Below are 21,954 nucleotides of genomic sequence, written 5' to 3'. Positions count from 1 at the left end.
GTTGCTAGACCATGTACTGCATGTAAGGACAATTAGCAGAGCAGAGAGAAAAGCAGCAGATGCTAGAATTGCACAGAGTTAGATGACTCATTTTGATGTCATGAAGAATCTTTTTCAGACAAGTGAAAAGGTTGGTATTAAAAAAAAAAAATATAAAAGAAATAATATTAAGATTTCAGGAAAGAGCAGCAGTAAAATCAGCATCTTGCAGTACGCTAAAACAGATGTTTACCTGAAATACAGAGGAGAGACAGGAACATACATGATGGAAACTCTATTCTCCCTGTTCCTCCCCACTCCTGCCCTTTTTCCTTTAGGACTGGCTACATGGTGGGTTTGGTGTGTTCCATGTTGAACCAAAAGAAAATGTGTTCTAAAATTTATTAGATCTCTAAAAACTCGTTATCTGATTATCTGCTCAGAGGTAAAAATAAGAAAATATTTAATGACCACTTCCTGGAGGCTTTGTGCATGTTTTACAGCACAGTTTTTCATTTTTTCAGTCTAACAAGACTAACTAGAAATACGTACTTGCCATTTCAAAGATTTATTCTTGCAAGTACCTGATATATATAAGGTATAAAGCAAGTCTCATGAGACAAGTACCTGCTGCTCTCAGAAGCGCTCTGCTCCACATTTACGGTTCTCTTTGTTTCCTTAAAAACAAATGTAATTTGTCTTTTCTCTTGCCAATCCCATTTGTGAATTTGAAACTAAACATTTGTATGCTATCATTCTGTATGGCATCACTTCATTGATGGAGAGTTATGCATGGAGAAAGTGTCAGACTTTCCCCCTGCAGAAACTCTATTATGCACAAAAGCTACTATAGGTATATAATATATATGTGCTCTTCTGCAAAGTCTTATTTGAGATGTGCATTTGTATGGCATGCACTAATACAAGTGACAAAAGATTCAGCAATGTCAAGTTCTGTAAACAAACCACTCCAAGGAATTAATATTAACACATAATTGTATGTTTTTACCATGTCTGACATGTCACAAAAAAAAGAACTTGAATTGTGATTATAGTAATTAATTTTTCCTCTCTTATTTGAAACATGCCAACTTATTATGGCATTGAGGATTATAGATTCTGCCCTGCCATTTTAGTGCCTCATATATTTGCATTTCTGTGTGAAGAACTGTTACCAAAAGATGTTAACAGGAGATCTATATACAAATATATCTTTAAGTATGACCACTATCTTTACACTAAGACATGGAGGTCTTTAGAAAAAAGAGGGAAGGCTAGGCAAGAAAAATAAAGCAAAACAGAGATTTTGTACTCAAAATCAGGTAGGTCTAGAAATCTAGAAAAAAAAGTCTGAAAAGCAGGATTGTAGGGAATTGTAGCAGTTAGAAAAGAAAGAAGAAAATGTAATTTTTCCATCTGCTGTTAATCTGACCATCTTTTGCAGTAGTGTGTCCAAGGTGAGTGGGTGGCTGAACTTCCAGTTCTGTGGCATTCTTTCTTCTTTAGTTTTTTGGTTCTGAAGTGGAAATTTCTATGTTTTGACATATAATGTACGGGGAAAAAAGGTGAGAAAAAGAAAAAAAGGAGAATTGGAAAGGTAGTGATTCAGATGATGGGAAACTGTTTCCAAATGCTGTTACCAAAAGCACATATTCAGGTGCACTAATGCAGTGTGGTTTTATCAATAAGCCCAAGGGGCTCCTTCTTTGCCGCCACCCCCTTCCCCAAGTCTCGCACTCTGCCTGCCTGATCCCATCGGACAGTAGAGCTGATACCGCACTAATCCCCACAAGTTTGGGACTAATGAACTAACTGCTGGGCTGCCGCCACGGAGCTTGGTCCCAAACTATACTGTACTTCACACTCGATTTATTCTCCAGATGGCGAGACTGCGCAGCCCTGCCGCGAGGGACCACCTCTTCCACTGGAGTGTAAAAGTGGACGGATGTTGTTTTCTTTGCAGATTTGATAATTCAGAGCTAGAAACTCATGAGGATGGTTAGTTATTAGGTTTAATGGGTGCCAGTGGAGCCAGCAAAGAACGTATTCCCATTTTTAATTTCACTGTGTGTGTGTTCGGGTAGCGATGGATTTGTCAGCAAGGCTGCGTCACCGAAACCTTTATGTTCACCAGTTGGCGTAGCTGCACGTGGTAATGAACCTCTTCCTGTGTCCTCCTCAGAGTCAAACAGAAGAGGTGCTAAAGTAGCCACCCTGACCGACCATTTTTTTTCCTCAGTGAGCTTTCCAGTACAAATTTAAAGTATTTTAGTAATATCACTATTTACCAGCTCTCTGTTGTCTTTCTCTCTTGTTCAGTTTGATAAAGAACCCAATTCACATGGGACCCAAGGAGGATACCACCATCCCAAGCTACTTGAGCATGAAATATTTTACTTAATGATTGGGTTTATTTCTTTATCAGCTATTCTTTCATAGCAAAGTATTATCTGGTGTTATAGTTCTCATGTGAAAAACAGGGCAAATATTTTTCTCACCATTCCTTAAGAATTCTAGTTTTCTCATTCTTGGCAGTAAGGATATTATTGTATCAAGCACTACCTTTTTCTATGTTACGATTTTGGAGTAGTTTATCTAGGTTAGGATTTTAGCTGTTGGATGATTTCTACAATAAGAATAGCATCTACGTTTCCCTGTCTAATGAGGCAGAAAGGGCTCTCCCTCTTCTCCATGTTTTTAGTACATTTGGTCTAAGGTTTTAGTATATAATTTTTTTTATTTACCCATGAAATGTTTTATTGGAAACCTTTATGGGAACCCGATACTCCCCACTAACATCAATTGGATTTCCTTCATTGTAGGAAGGGTAGGCACAGAGTCAGCCCCCTCACAAGCTCTGGCTTTGGCAGCCAGGTCCCATCAGTTTGTTCCACAATTAAAAACAGAAATTGATTCTTGCTGTGGAAACTATAGTGACTAGAAGTATTATATCATGGAAAGGAAACATTTCCATTCCGGGGCTATCTAGGCAGACAGATCTAATACATAGTGGTTCTAAGAAAACGCATCAATTCTCAACCCAACAGATGGCATGGGTGTGTTAACTAACATAGCAACATATTTTCTATTAAAATATGGGAAAAAACATCAACCCCCTCCCCATGTTTGTTGGTTGGTATAAATTCAGTGAAGTTGTTGGTTATTTTTGGGATACGTACCAGAGGGCTGCACATTTAGTTTATGTAAATTGATAACAGCAACAGCCTGTTAATAAGTGTTTTGTATGGAAATATACCTAGAAAGACACGATCTGTCTTTTTTGGGAAGGGAGTTTGCAGACTCGGGAGAAAAATAGATATGAGACGGTCTAGTGCTCATTATTATATTCTGAAAAAAAATCATAACAAATTAGGCTGCAAGTTTGCTGGAGATGTGCCTTCATCTGGAATTGAGTGCTGCCTTAAAGGATACTTTGGGAAGATCTCTCTTTTGCAAATTGCATTCGTGTTTGCTGAAACGGTGATAATCTGACTTTAATTAAAAACATAAATTGGTTTGGAGCGTGTTTTTAAGCTACCTTTCTGCATCATGACCAGAAACTTTCAGCCCAGCCCTAGAAACCCGTTACCCCAGCTCAGAGAAGGAAAACATAGGGGATTTGTATTTCCCGGTATTGGCATCATATGTTTGGGTTTACCTAATTTGGGAGAGCTATTTCAGACAGCCATGCGCCAGAGCTGTCTTCCAGCTGGACGTGTTTGTACTAAACTGCATGCATCTTTATGTGGCTTTCCTAATGGCTCCAGACAGAGTCCATTCACAGCAGTTCAAGTGTTTTGGGTTGCATTTTCCAGAGACTCCCTCGGAACATGCCCCTTGATCGCAGCCCAGGGATACATACATGGGTGCCTTGTTCCCGTCTGTCCGATTAACGGGCATATGCTCCCAGCCTTTGGAGGAGCACAGCTAGTAGCCTCAAGCTGAAGGTTGTTCGCTTCAGATTTCATTAACTTTCTGCTTCATTATTCCTTCCTTTCAACCAGTTAGAGCCACCAATTGCTTTTCTCTAAACTTACCCTAATTATCAGGGGTCCCAGCCCTGTAAATCACTACACTGCAGAGCTGTCTTAAACTGGCCTGGGAGACCCTGTTCTCATCGGTCCTGACAACTGTAAGCTACTGTTCCCTCACACTGTTTAACTCAGACCACATTGGGAAACCACCTCTGCCCCTCTTGTTGGCAGAGGTTTGCATCCGTCTGGTTTAAATCTACTGTCATGTGCTCTCTTGCTGATTGTATTAGCCTGGATATTAACTTTGATGATTTTTTGTTGTTGTTTTTTTCCCCTTGAGTTTGCCTTTTCTCTTGAAAAGCATCTCTATTCAGCAACTGCATATTGTTAAAGTCATTCCTGAGCCTCCATGAATCAGGAGCTTTAAAGTTTTATTAGCCCCATAAAAACTCTTCACAAATGAAATGATAAGTGTGCATTTTGACAATGCAAATTTGTTAGGGGCTGTTGGTGAGTGGAAGGAATTTGGGGTTGAAATTTCAGTTGGAAGGAAGCAAGGAGCCCAGCACCTTCCTTCGACCCCTACCCCTTTCTCCAGGCCAAGAAATGCATTTCATTTCAGAAAAGCATGCCAGTATTCGTAATGAAAATCAACTATTAAACAGATTTGTAAATTTACATTCACAAACATATCAAACGACCACGGGAAGCATGTGTCTTTGGAGATTTTATTTTGTGCCAACAGAATACCCTTTCATGTAGTCTAAGAAAAACCTTAGAGTTATTTCAGCGTTGTTTTTATATGCAAGTCGTGAATTCTATTACTGCCTTTAATGCACTTCGAATACATGGAGTAAAGGAAAACCAAATAGGTATATATAGGTCTGTATTTTTTTACGTTCAGGCAACATTACGGAGCTAAATTACAAAAATTTATTTTTTAATGCAAATTTAAGAATATGCCATTTTTGAGAGAGCAGACAGTCAGTGCAACACATTGTGTTAGCATAAAGATTTGTGTTTGTTACACATGTTCAGCACTAGCAGACACAAAAGTCTTGTTTTCTGCAAGTGGTAGAAATCCCATGCATTGAATTTACCAGTTAAAAAGAAACAGCAAAGAGGAAGTTTAATTGTGAGGTTCTGGTGATGACTGCTTCAATAAAGTCCAAGAGTGACAGACATTTTGGGGAAACCACTATACTGGCTGTCTAGCTTTCCCCCCATGTCATTTCAACAAGTTTTCTTCTCCGTGTGTTTTTCTGTCAATAGAAAATATGCTTTCTTTTTCTTTTCTTGTGCATCTGAACTCATATATACTGTAGAGAGAAGCAAGACTGAGCATCGTGAAAACCCTTGAAGAGTTTGACTTTGGCCATGCTGAAAAGTGTGTCAGGATCAACTCTGTGTCCAGCGGCCTTGCAGAAGAAGATCTAGAGGTGCTTTTGCAGTCCAAGACCCTTCCTTCAAGCATGATGCTGCCAAAGGTTGAAAATGTTGAGGAAATCAGATGGGTGAGTACCAACAACACAGTAGCTTTTGACTGAAGCTGTTGGGCCAAGTTCACCAGGCGCAGAGATGAATGACTGTGAGTTAAGAGGAAGGCTGCAAATACCATATGATGTTGTTGCTCGGCTGAGGTAATTGGGCAGTGCATCCACTTAAATGTGTGTGTGATGTGCTGTATAAAAAGCATATATGGAACACGTTTATAAAGAAAACCAGGTGTATTTCTCCAATGGCTGACAAAGAACCAATATTGCTGTCAGAATATATTATCAAAAGTAGAAGGGTAAGTGCCTGACTCTTCTCAGAGTACCCTAACAAGCAAAATTATTGTCTGTCCAAGAGCCTTAGTTACGTGCATTGGAAGCAGGAGATGGGAAACCATGTTAGCAACATATGAAAAAATGGGTTGGGGGGAAGGTCACTCCTTGGGGCAACTGGAGGAACAAACAGGAAGCTTTTAACTAGTGTTTTTAATTAGCACAGATATTATTTCCTGAACAGTTCTCTACTTCTTCCTTTTTAATTGCTGACAGGTGTGTTTGTGTTTCACAACTGAGTTTTCAGCCAATAAAAAGCTGAAATGTAAATGGTTGGCATGTCAAATTACTTAAGAAAACTTTGAAATAGGCCTAATTATGCTATAATTGTTTTAATTGTCAAAAAAGAGGGATGCTTGTTTGGATATACCGTTATTGCTGAAATACACCAGTAAAGGAATAATGCTTAATTATTCACTTTATATTTTTGCAAACCGCTAGCTGAGCAACTAGCACGCGTGCAAGCTGTGATGAAAGGCAGGCAGGCATATTAGGATCTATTTTAATCTCAGCACCTAACCTTGATCAAACCATGGAGATGGGCCTGAGCACACAACGGAGCACAGCCCCGTATGCCAGGTGTGTGACAGGCCCCGTCCATTCCGTGGCGCTGCCCCTTCGGCCTCCACCACTCGCCATGGAAGGTTCGCCATCCCCTTCCACCAATGGGTAATTAAATTAACCAGAGTGCACCTCTCAGGGTTTACAGCCATGTAAGTGTTAGACAGAACTTGTCAGCGATGAATATTCATGATACCAAAATGGCAGAGTCCTTGCTGCCACCAAGTAGGTTTTACAGGGAGATGAGATGCCAGGGCTCTTTGTGCCCTCATTCTCTTCCACTTTCCCTCTCACTTTTATTTCCATCATGGAAAACAAGCCAACCCCAGAAGCTTCTGCCTCATTGTCCGTCTTTTGCTTCACTCTGCCTTTGCCCAACCTTTACACACAAAGAACATACTCTGCCTAACACCGCTGCCTTCTTTTCCCAATCCTCAAAAAATTCACTCCAGCATGATTTTTCAGCCTCCCAGAAGCTGTTTCTTTCCCCCCATGCACACCCGCTCCCCCCCTTCATTTTTATTTATGTGCAGCAGAAAACCTGGAGGCTGATGCACAACTAAAAGATGGGCTTACTTGTTTTCTTTTGTGTGAGAATCTCTTGCTTTCCTTTTGTCCCTAGTGTGGGTACTTGTTTGACTGGCATGGCTTATTGGACTATAACAAGCGTAACTCTCCCTCCTTTGTGGCGGGACAATTCTCCCACAAATCCCGACCAGTGTGCATTCTTCCCGACACACTATTGGGTGTGCACTGGAATTGAAAGAATTGCTGAGGCCTTGCTACTTCATCCCCTCCCCAAGCTTTGTGGGTTTTTTTTTTCCTCCGCCTTCTTCTTTTTTTTTTCCCTTTCTCCCTGAAATGAACACTTTACCGGGCCGGAAACATTTAATCGTCTCCTTTTGAAAAAAAAAAAAAAAAATTAATTGAAACTTCTCCACTCGTTACCTTTTGTATTGGTGCTTATTGCAAATCTTTTACAAGGGAGAGGAAGGGAGGCAATATTTAATTAAATGTGGGGTTTTTTTGTTTGTTTTTTTTTTTGCTTTACCTTCAAAACAAAAGATAGCAAAAATTCCAGGAGTGTGACTTCTAAAATTTTTTAAAATAAAGCAAGAACTCTGCTCTTTAACTTGCACCTAAAATATACACACAGTAGCACTTTTTACTTTTTTTTCATCTTCAAAAAATAAAAGCCAGAGAAGAGTCTTAAGAAGATATACTGATACCATTATATTACCTCATTTTCCACATGTGCCTGGGTGAACTTTACTCTTTTCTGTCACTGTAGTAACCTGCCATGCTGTACAGAGTGAATGGAATTGATTTTTTTTTTTTCCTCCTTGCACATTTTTGAGTAGAATTCTCTTCACTAAAGAAAAGTTACAAGAGGGCCATGGAGATGATGCAGAGCAGAGATGGGAGGGCAGAATTCTTCATCGGAGAAAGCTGTGATTTATTTTGGCCTAATTGTAAAGTTACTGCAAATTGCTGGAAAGCTTTTTTTTTCAAGATCTGGGTGATTAGATTTTCCTTCTTTTGGGAGGGGTGGTGGGGGGAAGCTAAAAGGGGAAATAACACCTCTAATCCAGCTTCTGGTAAATAGGCTGCCAGCTTTTAAAATGAGTTTCCTTTCTATTAGTCAGAATATTATGCTAAGCCTTAAGCATTAGTTTTTTATGTTGCCATAGCAGCCTTATTCCTGCAGGGTTGTGACCTGCGATGATTACAGTACAAAGCTTATAGGGTCTTGAAACCCCCTTTGAAGATGAAAAGTCTTTGATGGTTTATATTTATGCAAATCTCTTAGATATGATTTACCCAACTGAGACTGAATGGAGAGATGATTAAAATTCCCTTTCCTTTGATATCCATTAATAGTTGAATATTCCTTAAATTTAAAATATATGCATATGTGATTTTTGTCTTTATTTACTAACATTTTTGCAGTACCTGCAATATGTTTATCTTGGCGCAAATTACTCGATCTGGACAGACATAATACATTTACAATATAGGGCTGAAGGTTTCCCCCCCTCCTTTTTTTTTTTTTTTTTTTTTTTTCCCCTTTTGAAAGGGGAAAAATCTGTGCAAGAGCTTTTGTATGTTTCCAGATGATAGATTTTGGAATTTGGGCTACCCCACTGGCAGCTCAGAGCTAGCTGTGAACTGGTCTCATGGAAAAAATTGGCAAGCTTTGGTCTTCAAAGAATTAAACTTCCTTTTTAAGGCCTTCCTAGGTAAGCTAAAAAATTATGAAGAAAAGCCTATTGAACAAAAGGGTAACGGTGCCGTAATGAATAATACGGATGCCACTTAGAAGGCTGGGGAGCGCTTCCAGTGATGGCAGTGCTGGACCTGAAACAAAACTGGACCTCAGGTACAGCAGCACTTCATTGTTTTCCAGAGCCCATGGATTTGCATTTCACTAAGCCAGGGTGAGAGGTGCTAAGCTTGGATTTTTTTTTAATTTTTTTTTTCCTTGCAAACCAGTCTCCAAATTTAAAAATGTATGGGAATGCTGCAGTTTCAAATCACAGGCCTTGTTAAAAGCTGTTCTAATTTTTTTAGTTATCAGGTTTTGGGGTGGGTAGGGGTGTTTGTTACAGTCAGGTGAATATTTGCCATGTTGTGTATACATGTAGACTGTACTTTTTTTCCCTCTGATAGCTCATTCTGTCTAGTTTTAGTTTTCAGACAAATTCTTGCATCACCTAAAAGGCCGAACACTTGTAGAACCAATGAATTTTATCCCCTTTGTGGAAACTGCAATGGGCTTGCTGAATTTTAAGGTAAGAAAGTCATGAAGTGTTCATAATTTGCCATCTCAGCAAACTAGGATAAGCAGAATTCTCCTCAGTCTCTCCCTGATTTCATCAAGGAAAATAGGTTAAAAAATACAAAACATATGGTTCAGTCCCCAAAAACATTTGAATTCTGATGTTTGTATTTTAAAGGCCTTCATAAATTCAAAGTATTCCAGTGACAGAACAGTTCCAGACAGTCCACACCAAATATCAAAATCTCTCTTCATTCCTGTTACTGTTTTGAACACACTTGGAGTGGAAAAGGGCCTCTCCAAAGATTTGGCATGCTCAGTGTTGCAGGCTATTTAGTAGCTGTCAGGCGCAACTTTTGTGTAACACTTAGTTTGAAATAAGAGTTAATCATGATTTCACTATTGCTAAACCTGCTTCTTTATAATAGTTTCTACTAATAACATTACAACCAAATTCCATGTTACTGTTTCTTTGTCTGTATGATTGAGTGTTTAATGCTAAGATTAGAAACAGAATTAACTTTGAAAATACCTGAAGAACATGCTCGTTTTTAGGGTAATTTTAGATCAAATCTAATTTATGAATTTCATTTTAATATAAATCACTCCCCAACCCTTACTACTGAGTCCAGGTTTTTCAGAATGGCAAGGCAGCATGGTAATGAAATAGAAGAGCTCATGCATGCACAAGGATCTCTGCGTTCCCCTCCCAAGCTCTAAGGGAAAAGTTTCAGACCAGCTGAGGGCACACAGATCAGAAGTACCTCCAGAAGTACCTCACAGGCAGCCTGATTGTTTGATACAGCCATTTATCTTACAGCACACACTAACCTATCTGTGAGCATGATAAAGCCATAACCAAATGGACATGCTCCTGTCCTGTGTGCAGACACAGAATTAGATCGTATTTTAAACCATTGAGGTTTTTCTTCACCTACAGCATTTTATAGTGGAGGTTTAATGTTGCAGTTGCTGATGCTGGCAGGAGAGTTCCCTTTTAAAGCACACTCTGTTACAGAATAATTCTGTGTCCCACCAGCTGCCATAGAGGAACACCCGTTAGAGCTGGCAATTACGTGTCTCTCTCCATGTACCTTAGCCTTAAAAGATACTAATATTATCCAAACATCAATATAAAATAGCAATACTACTCTCCTCATGAAAATGCCACAGCAGCAAAATTGTTTTACTTTTATTTTAATGCTTTTCTGCAACATTTGTTGTATTTTTAACTTCCTTAGCTTATTTTTAGTTATATGTAGCCAGAGACTTTAAATTGGCAATCCTTCTACCTTGTAAGGAACTTAAATTAGTTGTAAACCATTCATATTATTTATTTCATAAAAGAGTTTCTGATCTTTATTTCTATTTCTTGTGCAGATATATTGCTTGTCAAACTAATCACATTTAATACTTTTTGTTTGGTGTTAAGCAATATTTGCCAAATGATTTGTTTCATATTGCTACATAAATATCTGAAGTAGTGGTTGCAGTAACACCTGGGGCATAATGTAAACCAGAAGGTGGGGAACCTGTTATTGGTGTCCAGATTGTTATTGATGACCCAGATGCTATCTGGGTGCTTAGGGAAAGCAAAATACTTTTTCTCTTTTGCTGAGTCATTTTAAAGCACTGTGCATTGTCGAGCACCTGCAGTGGCTTTGCTTACTAGGAGCAATATTCTCAGAAGGATTTTGGTAACACTGAATTGCTGTAATAGCCTCTGTAGTCTCTCTATATCCTGCATTTCTGTAGACATTGATACTCTGTTCATTTGAAGGCTGTCTGTGAAGAAGCACTGAGAACAGGATCCCAGGCTGGCTTTCATTTGGATGCAGTTGTCTTTGGAGGAGAGGATTTCCGTGCCAGCATAGGTTGTTACTTGTCTCTTTACTATAAATGTTTATGTATGGCATTTGCTTTGGAGAAGCCTGTGAAATTTCTGACAGCAATAATTATAATAATGACACTTGAGTCTGCGTTTTACATTTTCATTTTACTCCTTGATTTCTTTTCAGTGCAGAATATACCATTGGCAATTTAAAATGTGGTCCTTGTGTTACAGGGCCCTGAGACTTTCTTCTGCTTTTTGCCAGTCAGTACCAAAAGTTAATGAAAAAAAACACGCCAAAAAAAAATCAAAACAGACAAACAAAAAAAAAACAAAACAAAACAAAACAAAACCAAAAAAAAAAAAAACCACCCTGCTGAGTCACTGAAATAATTTTAAAATATTGTATGCATAAACAATGTTCACATGCTTTTTAGAACTACATTTGAAAGTCCTAAAATTCTGGTGTCCACTTCACCACTTCTTTACATACAACTGTCACTCAGGCTTTTGACATCAAGCATAAATACTCTCCTGCTACATTTTGCTTTCATAAATTTATTTTAAAGATGTCACATGTCAATATAGCCACATATTCACATGAAAGCGCTATTAGTTTTCCTAAAAGATAAAAAGTGCTTCACTATTTCTTTTATAAGAGGGCACTTAGCTTATGATTTAGTTTAAAGATAAAAGCACAGAGCTATGAACTTCTCCATTAAAAATAAGAATGTTAATGTAAAAATCAGCATTGATTTACTAAAATATTCCTTACAGACTGAAAATCTCTATCTAAATAGTTACCTTATGGTTATTATTGTTATTATTTTTTTCCCACTAGCCTTCACATGAGTACATTGCTTAGCTGATAGTCTGTGAGCACATGAAGTCTCATGAATACTTTTGCTTCTTCTCAGAAGTCATCTACCATCAATTTTTCATTTAAATATTAAAGCTTAAATATTCAGCTTAGGACATCAGTTGTGACAAGAATCAGAACCAAGGAAAGTGCAATTCTATTCTCAGTGTGAATTTTTTAACCATTTAGTTGGACCCAGTATATCAATTTGTGTAAAGCTTCTCTTGCTGTAATGCTTTTCACTGTACTATGTAGTAAATAGAAAAATCAAATAATTACTTTCATTTTAGCCAAGTCAGCAGTCCTTACGAGACAAAGCTTCCACTGACTTCAGGCTTTCAACTTCTGATTTAAATTAAATCAAAATCTGAATTTATAAGCTAGTGTTTGGAGGGATGTTACTTTTCATTTTTGCTAAAGCGGCTTTCCTTTTTCCTTCAGAATAGTATCATTTTGACTCTAAAGTATAGCCTTATATCCCTCTTCTATTTTCTAAATCAGTTAAATAGAATCTCAAAGTTTCCCCTTTTTTTAACATAAGAAATATTTAAAACAGAAACGTTTAAAACAGCGTCAGCTTTTCTTTGTTCTCCTTATTTTCTTAGGTGCAACAAGCAGTAAGGAAACTCACGATATTCTATATGCCAGGCAAAAAATAATAGTCACAGCAAAGGCATTTGGCCTTCAAGCAATAGACCTTGTTTACATTGATTTCCATGATGAAGATGGGCTCCGCAGGCAATCGAGGGAAGGCGCCTCAATGGGATTCACTGGTACGACTTTCTGCCGATGTCGCAAAAGAACGCGGACCTTGTTCATTTTAAATAGGTTGCTATGTTTACTGTCACTTAGACAAATAACTTGATTTTTGTTTCAGGTCATTTATTGAAAAACTCATTGATATCAAGCTCTTCTACCTTTATTGCTATCTTAAACATTGTGGCTGGAAATTTTGCCTGAAAAGTCACAGGCTGCTTTCTGAAACTGTATGCCATGAAGCGTGTGACCGGTTTTGAAGAGAAGTTGGGGTAGAGGCTGTGCAGTGATTCCTCCCTTCACAGAGCACGGGAAAGGCAACTCTGTACTCTGCAATGGCTCCTCCGCATCTGGAGCCCTTTGTTTGAACAACAGCAGCAGTTAAAAAATACTTTTTTAGGCAAAAAAAATTGAGAAATAAATCTCATATGCTAGCTGCTAGGGGAAAGTTATTTTCTTATTGTTTTCTTTGGTTTGTTTTACATCTCCTGGCTTTCCCTCCAGTAAATGTTGGTGACACCTACGGGTATTGGCAGACAGCAAGAGCAGCAGGTTCCTTGCCCCACAGTCATGTAATGCAGCCTGTTACCCTGTGATTGGTGTACCAGGTCACTCGGACATCTTGTTGGGACAGTGCAGCCACCAAAGGTTGGGGGGTTGCAATAGAAAGCAGCCATTTGGCACATGCATGAGAGAATTCTAACACTCAGGATGAACACCACATTATTTTTCTCTGACCAACATCCAGGATACACATATGAGAATAGTACATCCCTTAGGTTTCTGTTACCAAAAGCATGGGTCCTAGCAATGCCACCTAGCAATCTCTAGTTTTACAGTTAGCTATATATAATATCTTAAAGCATCAAACAAAAAAAATAAGTGCCATTTTAAGTGACCTTGGCATGCCAGTGAAAGAATAGCAATCGATGCTTTTCGGCACAAATTCTGCTTTACTGTCTATTGAGTTTTGACATTTGCAAGCCCAAGTCTCGTTTTGGAGGTGAAATGGTTAGCGCCTCACAGCTACATTATCCACGGCCGTGTGGACTTCCACCCTTCCCTCGGCTGCCTTTGAAGTCGGGAAAATAATAGAGCTGCTGAATGGTAGCACCTGCTGACGGCTACCTAGTCTCAACCAATATTTCCTAGCTTAAGGAAAGGCTTGATTTTTGAAAAAACATAAACATCTGAACCTCCTGTTGACAGAAGATGGAGTTGCAGGTGCCTAGAAACTTTGAGAGCACTCTTTTTGAACATTTAATGTGCATTTAAATGCTTATCTGAGGCTGTCAATTTAGGAAATTTAGAAATGTTCCGCATAACCAATGCTGATGGTGATTTGGACTCCATTGACTTTATGGTGAAAGTTGTCTGACCTTAGAACAGGGTCCAGACAGAAGACAAATAAGAAGGTCATGTAGCAATTCAGGGTGTAAAATTACTTTCTATCTTGGCTGTGCGTGTGTCATACTTGCCTTTCCATACAAGGAGTAAGGGTCTGTGAAAAGTACAGATTTTATTAAGATGCCCTCACAGCACCCGCCCTTTGCCTCCTGCCTTTCTGCAGCTATTATCAACACATTTCCAAAATTCAGCAAGCAACCTGACAATCAGTCCAACTGTAATTAGAGATGGGGCAATACTGACTCTACTGATATGGTGGGGAAAAATTTAAATTCTGTTTGAGCTAAAACAAAACAGCATTTTTCCTTTTCTTCTGAAAAAAAAGGAAAAAATATTTTAGGTCAATCTAAAATACTTGTTCTTTGTTTTTTTGCTTGCAGGTTATCTAATATTTTTATAATCTTTCTTGCTTGTTTTGATTGAAATAAAATCTAATTTCAAAACTGATAGCAAAATCATGTTTTTCCAAACCTATGCAAGTGTTTTTTTCCAAATCTATATAAGTGAAACATTTTAACATTTCCAATTTCATATTCATCACAGAAAATTACAAATAGGCCTCAGCTTAATCCATTACCTTGTATAAAGCAGAGTATGCACTTTGTATTTGCCACTGACAGTCATCTGATAATGTGAAAATACTGAAATGTAAACCTAATAATGAATTCAAAAGGTGCAATTCTTCTAATTTTTAAATATAAGATCCCTCCCTGCTACTTTTTAAATAAAGAATCAAAATCATTGAAATAGCAGAACTGAAATTAGCTGAGTCTGAGTGTTCATAGCTGGAACATTTATTTGCATGAACAGGGCTGAACTCACCACCCTCAAAAGCAATGCAAATCCAAAATATTTAGCAAAGTTGTATATCCTTAGATGTCCCCATATTAGGCCAGTAAAATTACCCTTAATGTAATCAAATAGCTTCCCTCAAGATTAAACAAGCAAAATAATATAATGAAGAATTTACCAGGTATTTAAATATTATTGTGAACCTCACTGCTTATTGCAGCCAAGTTTTCTTTTCCAATTATCTTAAAATTAGCCTGATTTTCCTTCAGTGAGTGTATAAACATAAAATCAAATGTTTTCAAATGTAATCCAGCCAAATTAATAGTGCTTTCATATGTATATTTATAAAGGAATATATATTTATATATCCATAGACATCCGTACCTGTGGACTTTAAATCAGTGTGTTGCCTATATAAATGGGCATAGGTTTTAGGAATGTTTATGTAAAAAATTAGGTAAACCTTGCCATAAGCTTTAACAGCTGACTTAGTCATTACAAAAAGTTCTGTGCTACATGCTGAGAAAGCAGATATAAATACAGAACAGTCTAGGTGTCCTCTCTTTTTCAGTCTTTTGTAGAAGACTAAAATGACACCATCATACAGTTACCTAAAAGACTTGACAAGTATTGATTTAAAACACAATATATCAAGTGGTACTGTAAAAAGGATTTTGTGGTCATAAATTTTAATGTCTTCCAATTTTGCACTCTCTCAGTAACTTGTGAATAACAACAATTGTGTTTAAAATATTTGCTTCGTTCCTGCATGGCATTGTGTCTGTTATACAGTTATTTGGATAAGTAGTCTGTGATGAAAATCAACCGAGTGCTATAAATCAAAAGTTAGATTATATTCTCCCTAAATTGTTCAGTAGTGTTTTAATGATTAAAAGCATAGTTTATTACTATAGATATCTTTATTAAAAGCATGTCTTTTTACAGAAATGTTTTACACTTTAAAAAATCATATATATGTATTTTTGATTTTCTTATAATTAGAGATTGACTTCAAATATAATTTAAAATATATGCAACATTTTTTCAAAAAGTTAAGCTCCTAAAAGGATTTTTTAAGAAATTCTTGTACACACTTCCATTTTGGAATTAATGGTTTAGCCATGGAGAATTTGTTGTATTATAAATAAGGAACATCATCAGCTTATTAATTGTGACATTTTATTAAAATTACTAAAAAACCTCTAGGTACACTTAAGATAAAACACAGTAGTTTAAAAAAATTATTTGTATCATTTCTTTCAAAAATTATAGTTTTTAATGGGGTTTAAAATTTTACCTATATTTAAGGTATTTTAAAAATAGTTGTGATGAAATTTCAAATATTTGCAAGCCTGTAAAATCATAAACTAAACGTTGTTTAAGAAGAAATAAAATTGAGCTACTTATGGCATTTTAGAAAAGAACATAGCAACACTAAAGGACTACTATTTCTTTGCTCATTTAATTTAGTGGAGTTTCTTTGTACTCAAGGTTATCACTCAGACCCACTGCAGCCTGATGAAAGTAATCCCAGGGATTTTTGCAGTGGTTATTTCATGGAAAATAGGTGCATTCCTGCGCTCAAGCATGAGACTTCTCAGATCCATTGACGGGCTGATTCCTAAAGTACAGCTGGCTTAATGGCAGTAAGAACAGGGGAGCAGACCCCGTTGTGCAGGGAACCTCCTTAGGTCCTGACACTTCCAACTTGTCCTGGCAAAGTGCAAAAATCTCGCTCGCGCAAGAGGCTGCCGCGGCGGCGGGGCTGAGGGACCCTCGGTCTGCAGGGCACTGCTCACTTGCTGGCAGATTTGCAGGATCAGGCTCATCCCTCAAACTAGTTTTGTTTTCTGGCACCGAGGAAAGTAATTTCTTCCGAAGGAAGCTGGGAGTTACGGTAGCCTCCCTTTATTAATGCACCTTAAAAGCAAACCACAGAAATCCCACCAGTCTGTGAAATTCCCATAGAAATGAACTAATAACGTCAAACACTGCACTTTTTAAAGTGTCAGACAAATTAGACATGTATTTGTTTTAAGGTAGCTAAATTCAATCACAGATTAAAACGGATTATGTGGCTGTCTATTCACGTTTGAAAATCTCTAGTGAAAAAGACAACATCTATTTTTATTTTCTTAACTTATGTTTATACAAGAAAGGATTAAAAAAACTGCTTCATAAAGCCTCAGGGCACTGCTGGTCGTTGTTTGCTATACCAGTGTCTAAATAAATATTGCAGCCTACCTGCAACTACCAATAATTGCAGTAACAACAGTTTAAACAACATTGAAGATTATTTGATGCTAAGCCAATACTGAGAATTTAGGGAATTATCCTTAGGGTACTGGTAGCTTTTCAGCCCTACAGATCTCTTGCCATCTTCTTCAGATCTCAGTTTCTGAACACACTTTAATACAACTTATTTAAGAGTGGCTGGAGCTGTTATTTATGTAGTCAAATTCAGAGATGCATTATACTTAATTGTTATTGACTGCCCAAGACAAACAATTGCACCTGAAACGACTGAGAGAAATGTATGGATCAAAATGGGGAGGGAGAAGAAAGAATCGTGGGTTCTTTCAAACTATACTGAATGCAAGCATAGCACAAGGTATTCTTATTTTTTAAAAAATCTGTCAAAAAGCTATCTGCCTGCCTTCCAGTTTTAAAAATTAAAGAAACCAAGTAAAATAATTAGTTAGAGAGCAAGAAAGTCTGCAAGACATATGAGAGCCTCAAGTGGTTGGAACATTTTGCTTGAACATCTGTTTGTCGATGCATGATTCTGGTGTTATTAATCTTCTTTGTAGGTAAGCAGGTGATTCACCCCAACCAAATTGCTGTTGTCCAGGAACAGTTCTCTCCAAGCCCTGAAAAAGTAAAGTGGGCGCAAGAACTGATTTCTGCTTTTGAAGAACATCAGCGATTAGGCAAGGTAAATATTTTGTTAATATGCCATAGTGGAACCAAATTTGAATAATATTTAAGATTCTGTTAAAAAGGTTGGTGATGGCTCTTTGCTTTTATCTTATGAAGTGCTGTAACTAAGAGTATTGCTCGTGAAATCTGTCTCTGGATAGCATATATTATAAATTTATCACTTCCTAATATATTTAGAAATACAATGGCTATCTTTTCCTTCCTCCCCATTTTAACTTTAATTCTTTGATTATTCAGCCTTTTGAGTACCTGCAAGTATCTACAGCATCAAAGAATTAGAACTGTGTTACTGTCAGAGGAAAATATTTGCAACCAAAAGTCAGGTAGCCTGGCAGAGGACTCTAGACTGCTTGCACTGACATCATTTATGGAAAGAAACAAATGCATTAGGAAGCCTTTGGTTTCTAAAAAAAATCTCTGCATTGGTAGACCTGTTTCACTTTTGGGGGTTTGATCCCTCAAACATGTCCAGTAGTAATTGAATGTACTTTTGAGTGAAACTGCTTGCAGATCGTGGTTCTTAATCATTAAAAATGGGAGTGTTTTATGTGCATTTGTACCAATTGCTGGACCTGAATTTTGGATAGAGGAGAAAGCAAATTAACACTAGAATATGATTGTTCCTAATTTAGTGCATCATTGAGTCTCACGTTTCCTGCTCTGTGGGTTTCTGCTATGTAAATATTGCGGTGGTGATGCACAATCTGTCTCCACTTTGTGCCAGTAATACTTAAATTAGGGGTCGCCTGAAGGAAGATTTTATGCTAGTTGCAGCATTGTCAGTTAATTATCTTAAAGGTTATTTGCTATAATCCAGTTTGCCTCTTTTTGAAAGAAAAAAAAGTTGCAGCCAAACATGTTTATCTTAGTCTTAGCCAAGCCTGGGCTAGTTAAAAAGGAAAGTCCCAATGTCAGAATAGGGAATGCAGATGAGTGGGAATGGTTCACACATGCTTGTGTGGCGTTCAAGTAGGAGACAAATCCCTCTGATCGAGAAGTTCATCTATAAGACTGTGCATAGGGTCTCACTTTCACTGGTGCCACACTAATGTTTTCTGCACATTTTTTCCACTTTCTAGTGTGTTAGAAAAAATTGGGATGTCTGTCTTCCCTGTTCCCCTGCATTCCTGATGCTATGGATGTCATGCATTAAAAATGCTGCAAAGGTCAAAATAGAAATTATGCTTTCTTCTCAGAGTTAAAGTGTGACAACGTATTTGCTATTGCTCTGCCCTTCTCCTTGCTGGGCTATTGCATCCCCTTTGTGGTACCTGGCTGTTTCTACTGCAGCCATGACTATGCTGTTTGGGTGCTGTCCAAAGCAGTGATTTCAGGGTCACTATTAGGATGCTGTATGCCTGGATCTCTTTGTTCTCTCCACCTCAATTTTGAAATGTAGCTCTCTTCGTGCAAACAATATAGAAATAGAAAATACGTGACTGGTTTTGCCCATTATTCCAATTTACAAGGCTTGGCTCCCTTACAAAAGGCATCGCTACAAACATACTGCTGGTGCAAATGTGTAGGCAGGTACATGCAGCAAGAAAAAAGTCAAACGACTTACTCAGACAGATATTTTTTATGATGTGCTTAATACTATTCATTCAGCTGAATTTAGTGTCAGAACCTTATCTAAGGAGCACCCCTGTCATATGAACAGTCGACTAGAAGACTGGACCAAATTTAACTCTAGTCTCAGTATCATACAATCATTAAGCCAAACATGTTAAATATTGAATAATTTAATGTTAGGCAAGTGTCAGTATACAAATTTATTTTGAAACTGCTATTTTACTGACATAATGCTGAGGTTTTTTGTTTATGTCAGCCGTTCAGGGGGGGTTTATTTGGGTTTGGGTGATTTTTTTTCTCTTCATTAATGCTTTTAAAATATGTTATAAGCTTCTGTAATCAGCTGCAAGAGCAAATTTGCTGAGGGTTTGTGGTGCAGGCTATTTTTTTAACCAACCAGGTTGCATGCTTCATATATTTTTGCATGTAGCCGTCTATCAATAAAAAAGGACTGGCAGGTTAATATGTGAACCTCTGGATCTCATAGCACTGTCGTATTACTGGATTTTATAACAAAATTGGAAAAATAGTTTTCCATGTAATGCTGGAAACTCATTAACTGACTTTCTAATTTGCTATTATGACTGTGTCAGTGAGAAGAGCTTGGACGGTCCGATTACTTAATTTTTTTTCCAAAGCAAACATATCTCACTGAGGGATCCTCTCGCTCCACATCCTAACGACATGCTAAAATGTGAGTAATAACTCTTCCCCTACCACCTCCTGGCAAATGCTCCACACAGCGGTTTCAGTAATCCTCATGTCCTAATGAAACACCTCTTCTGTTTTCCTTTCCCTTTTATTATATTAAAGCGTTCATGTCAGTAGGACTAAAAATATAGCTGTGGTTAATATGGTTGAGACTTGCATGGTTTTACCATGTTATTAATCAAAGTTGAAAGCCTGGAAAAAATAAATGTGAGGGATTTGTGCAGCTGTTTGTGTGGCAGATAAGTTACTGGTCTGCAGTCTCTGGGATCATGGTTTGCTATTAATTTGATTTAAAGTTTAATGCCCTTAGTTAAAAATACTTTACTTTAAAATACAGTAGTAAGCTTTTATAATCTATTCTGATTTGAGACCTACAATTACGATAATAATCTTCTTTTGAAAGAAGGCTGAACCAGGCTACTTCATCCTGGACGGTGAAAAGCTTTGACATAGTAGCCCCTAAATGTGAGTACTGAGGTCAGGAAAAATTAGGATCTCAGATGAGCACTGTGGAATTAGAGATGCTGTGGCGGTGTCCAAACTGAAGGAAATTAGAGAGCTAACCAGCTAGCCAGAACTGTTTGGGCTTGCCTTATGGAGACGGTCCTATCTGAGGGGTTGCTTTGGTTTGGTTTCTAGGTTGTTTTGCTTGTGGGGCTGTTTGTTGAATTTCTAATCCAACTGAAAAATGACATGTCCAGGAAATAAATGGTAATGTTGTATTTTGGACAAGTAGAAGCAAATGTTGAAAAATCACATTCTGTATTTTATTCAACTATTTATTAAGTGCTCTCTTTTGTCTAAAACTTTGAGATCTAAAACTGAAAAGTGCTTAAAAAGAAAAGTGTTATTTCCAGGTTACTTCAATATTTTTCCAGTAGAAATGCATTACTAAGGGATATGATTTTCAAAAATTAAAATATTCATTCTAAAGGAAGCAGGTATAACTGTCGGAAAGTCTAAATATAAGATAGATGTCAGTGTGCTCAAAAATAAAAAAAAAAAAAAAAAGAAGGATGATAAACATAATTCCAGTAGTCTAAAGGACAGTTTCTGTTGAAAATTTCTAAAGCATTTGTACTACATTAAACAGGGAAGTGACCTTATAAATACAGATTAACTGAATCTAAGGGGGTAGAGTTAGTGGGAGAAGTTATTAGTCTATTTTAAGAAAAATATCTGATTTCTAACAATGAGGACAGAATAGTCTTTACTATTTAGGTAACTCCTGAGTTTACATTATCAGTACACTGGATACAGGACTCTTCTATGAGCAGTTAGTGTTTATATATGACAAAAATATAAGACATTGAAAATGCATTTTTAAGCTATTCAATATGTAAATACTCAGGCACAATATCATTACTGAACTTGAATCTTCCAAATTGCCTTACTTTTAAATAAAATTCAAATATAAGGAAAAACAGAAGAATAAAGTAAAAGGTTGATTACACATTTATCTCACATACTAATTTACAAAAGCTTTCAAAGCACCCACATATTATACTGGGGAATAACTAAATGCTGCTGCTAAGGCCACTTGTCAGGTAAGGATTATTCAGAGTTAAGGTAAGTATATCACAAAACCAAGCTGTAATATGGGTTGAATATTTAAATCCTATAGAGCAAATCAAAATAAATATTTGTACATGCCACACATAAATGCACAGAGTGCCTCTAAGAAGACCTTTAGCATATGTTTCTTGCATTACATTCTGTGCCATTGTATATAGTGTTCCCAGCAGCTGAGGAATAATATATATGAACTCCAGTGATTTGGCAAACTATACAGTTTCATTTACAGACCTTTCCAGGATTATGAAAAATCTTAGGAATGCATTTATTTACACAGCATCAACCCAACAAAGGAATGGAAATTTCCAGCAGTGGCTGTCTTATAATGCTCTTTGTTTACAAAAACCTACCCCAAGCCACTGTATCTTAGAGACGATGAGCCCTTGTGCTTC

At 37.3% G+C, this 21,954-nt stretch overlaps 1 protein-coding gene across 1 annotated transcript in view; it reads left to right on the top strand.

Annotated features, from left to right (window-relative positions):
• CLYBL (citramalyl-CoA lyase) overlaps positions 1-21,954 on the top strand; it is a 132,743-nt gene that overhangs the window by 99,329 nt on the left and 11,460 nt on the right. The window contains exons 4-8 of the mRNA XM_053934729.1: positions 5,279-5,467; positions 9,031-9,132; positions 10,900-10,993; positions 12,415-12,582; positions 17,575-17,699. Of these exons, the coding sequence (XP_053790704.1) occupies positions 5,279-5,467; positions 9,031-9,132; positions 10,900-10,993; positions 12,415-12,582; positions 17,575-17,699 (678 nt within the window). The remainder of the gene's footprint in view (positions 1-5,278; positions 5,468-9,030; positions 9,133-10,899; positions 10,994-12,414; positions 12,583-17,574; positions 17,700-21,954) is intronic.

This window comes from Vidua chalybeata, chromosome 2 (genome assembly GCF_026979565.1).
Source record: "Vidua chalybeata isolate OUT-0048 chromosome 2, bVidCha1 merged haplotype, whole genome shotgun sequence".
NCBI lineage: Eukaryota > Metazoa > Chordata > Aves > Passeriformes > Viduidae > Vidua > Vidua chalybeata.
Note: the sequence above shows the minus strand (reverse complement) of the source record. Positions and strands in the feature narration are given on the sequence as shown.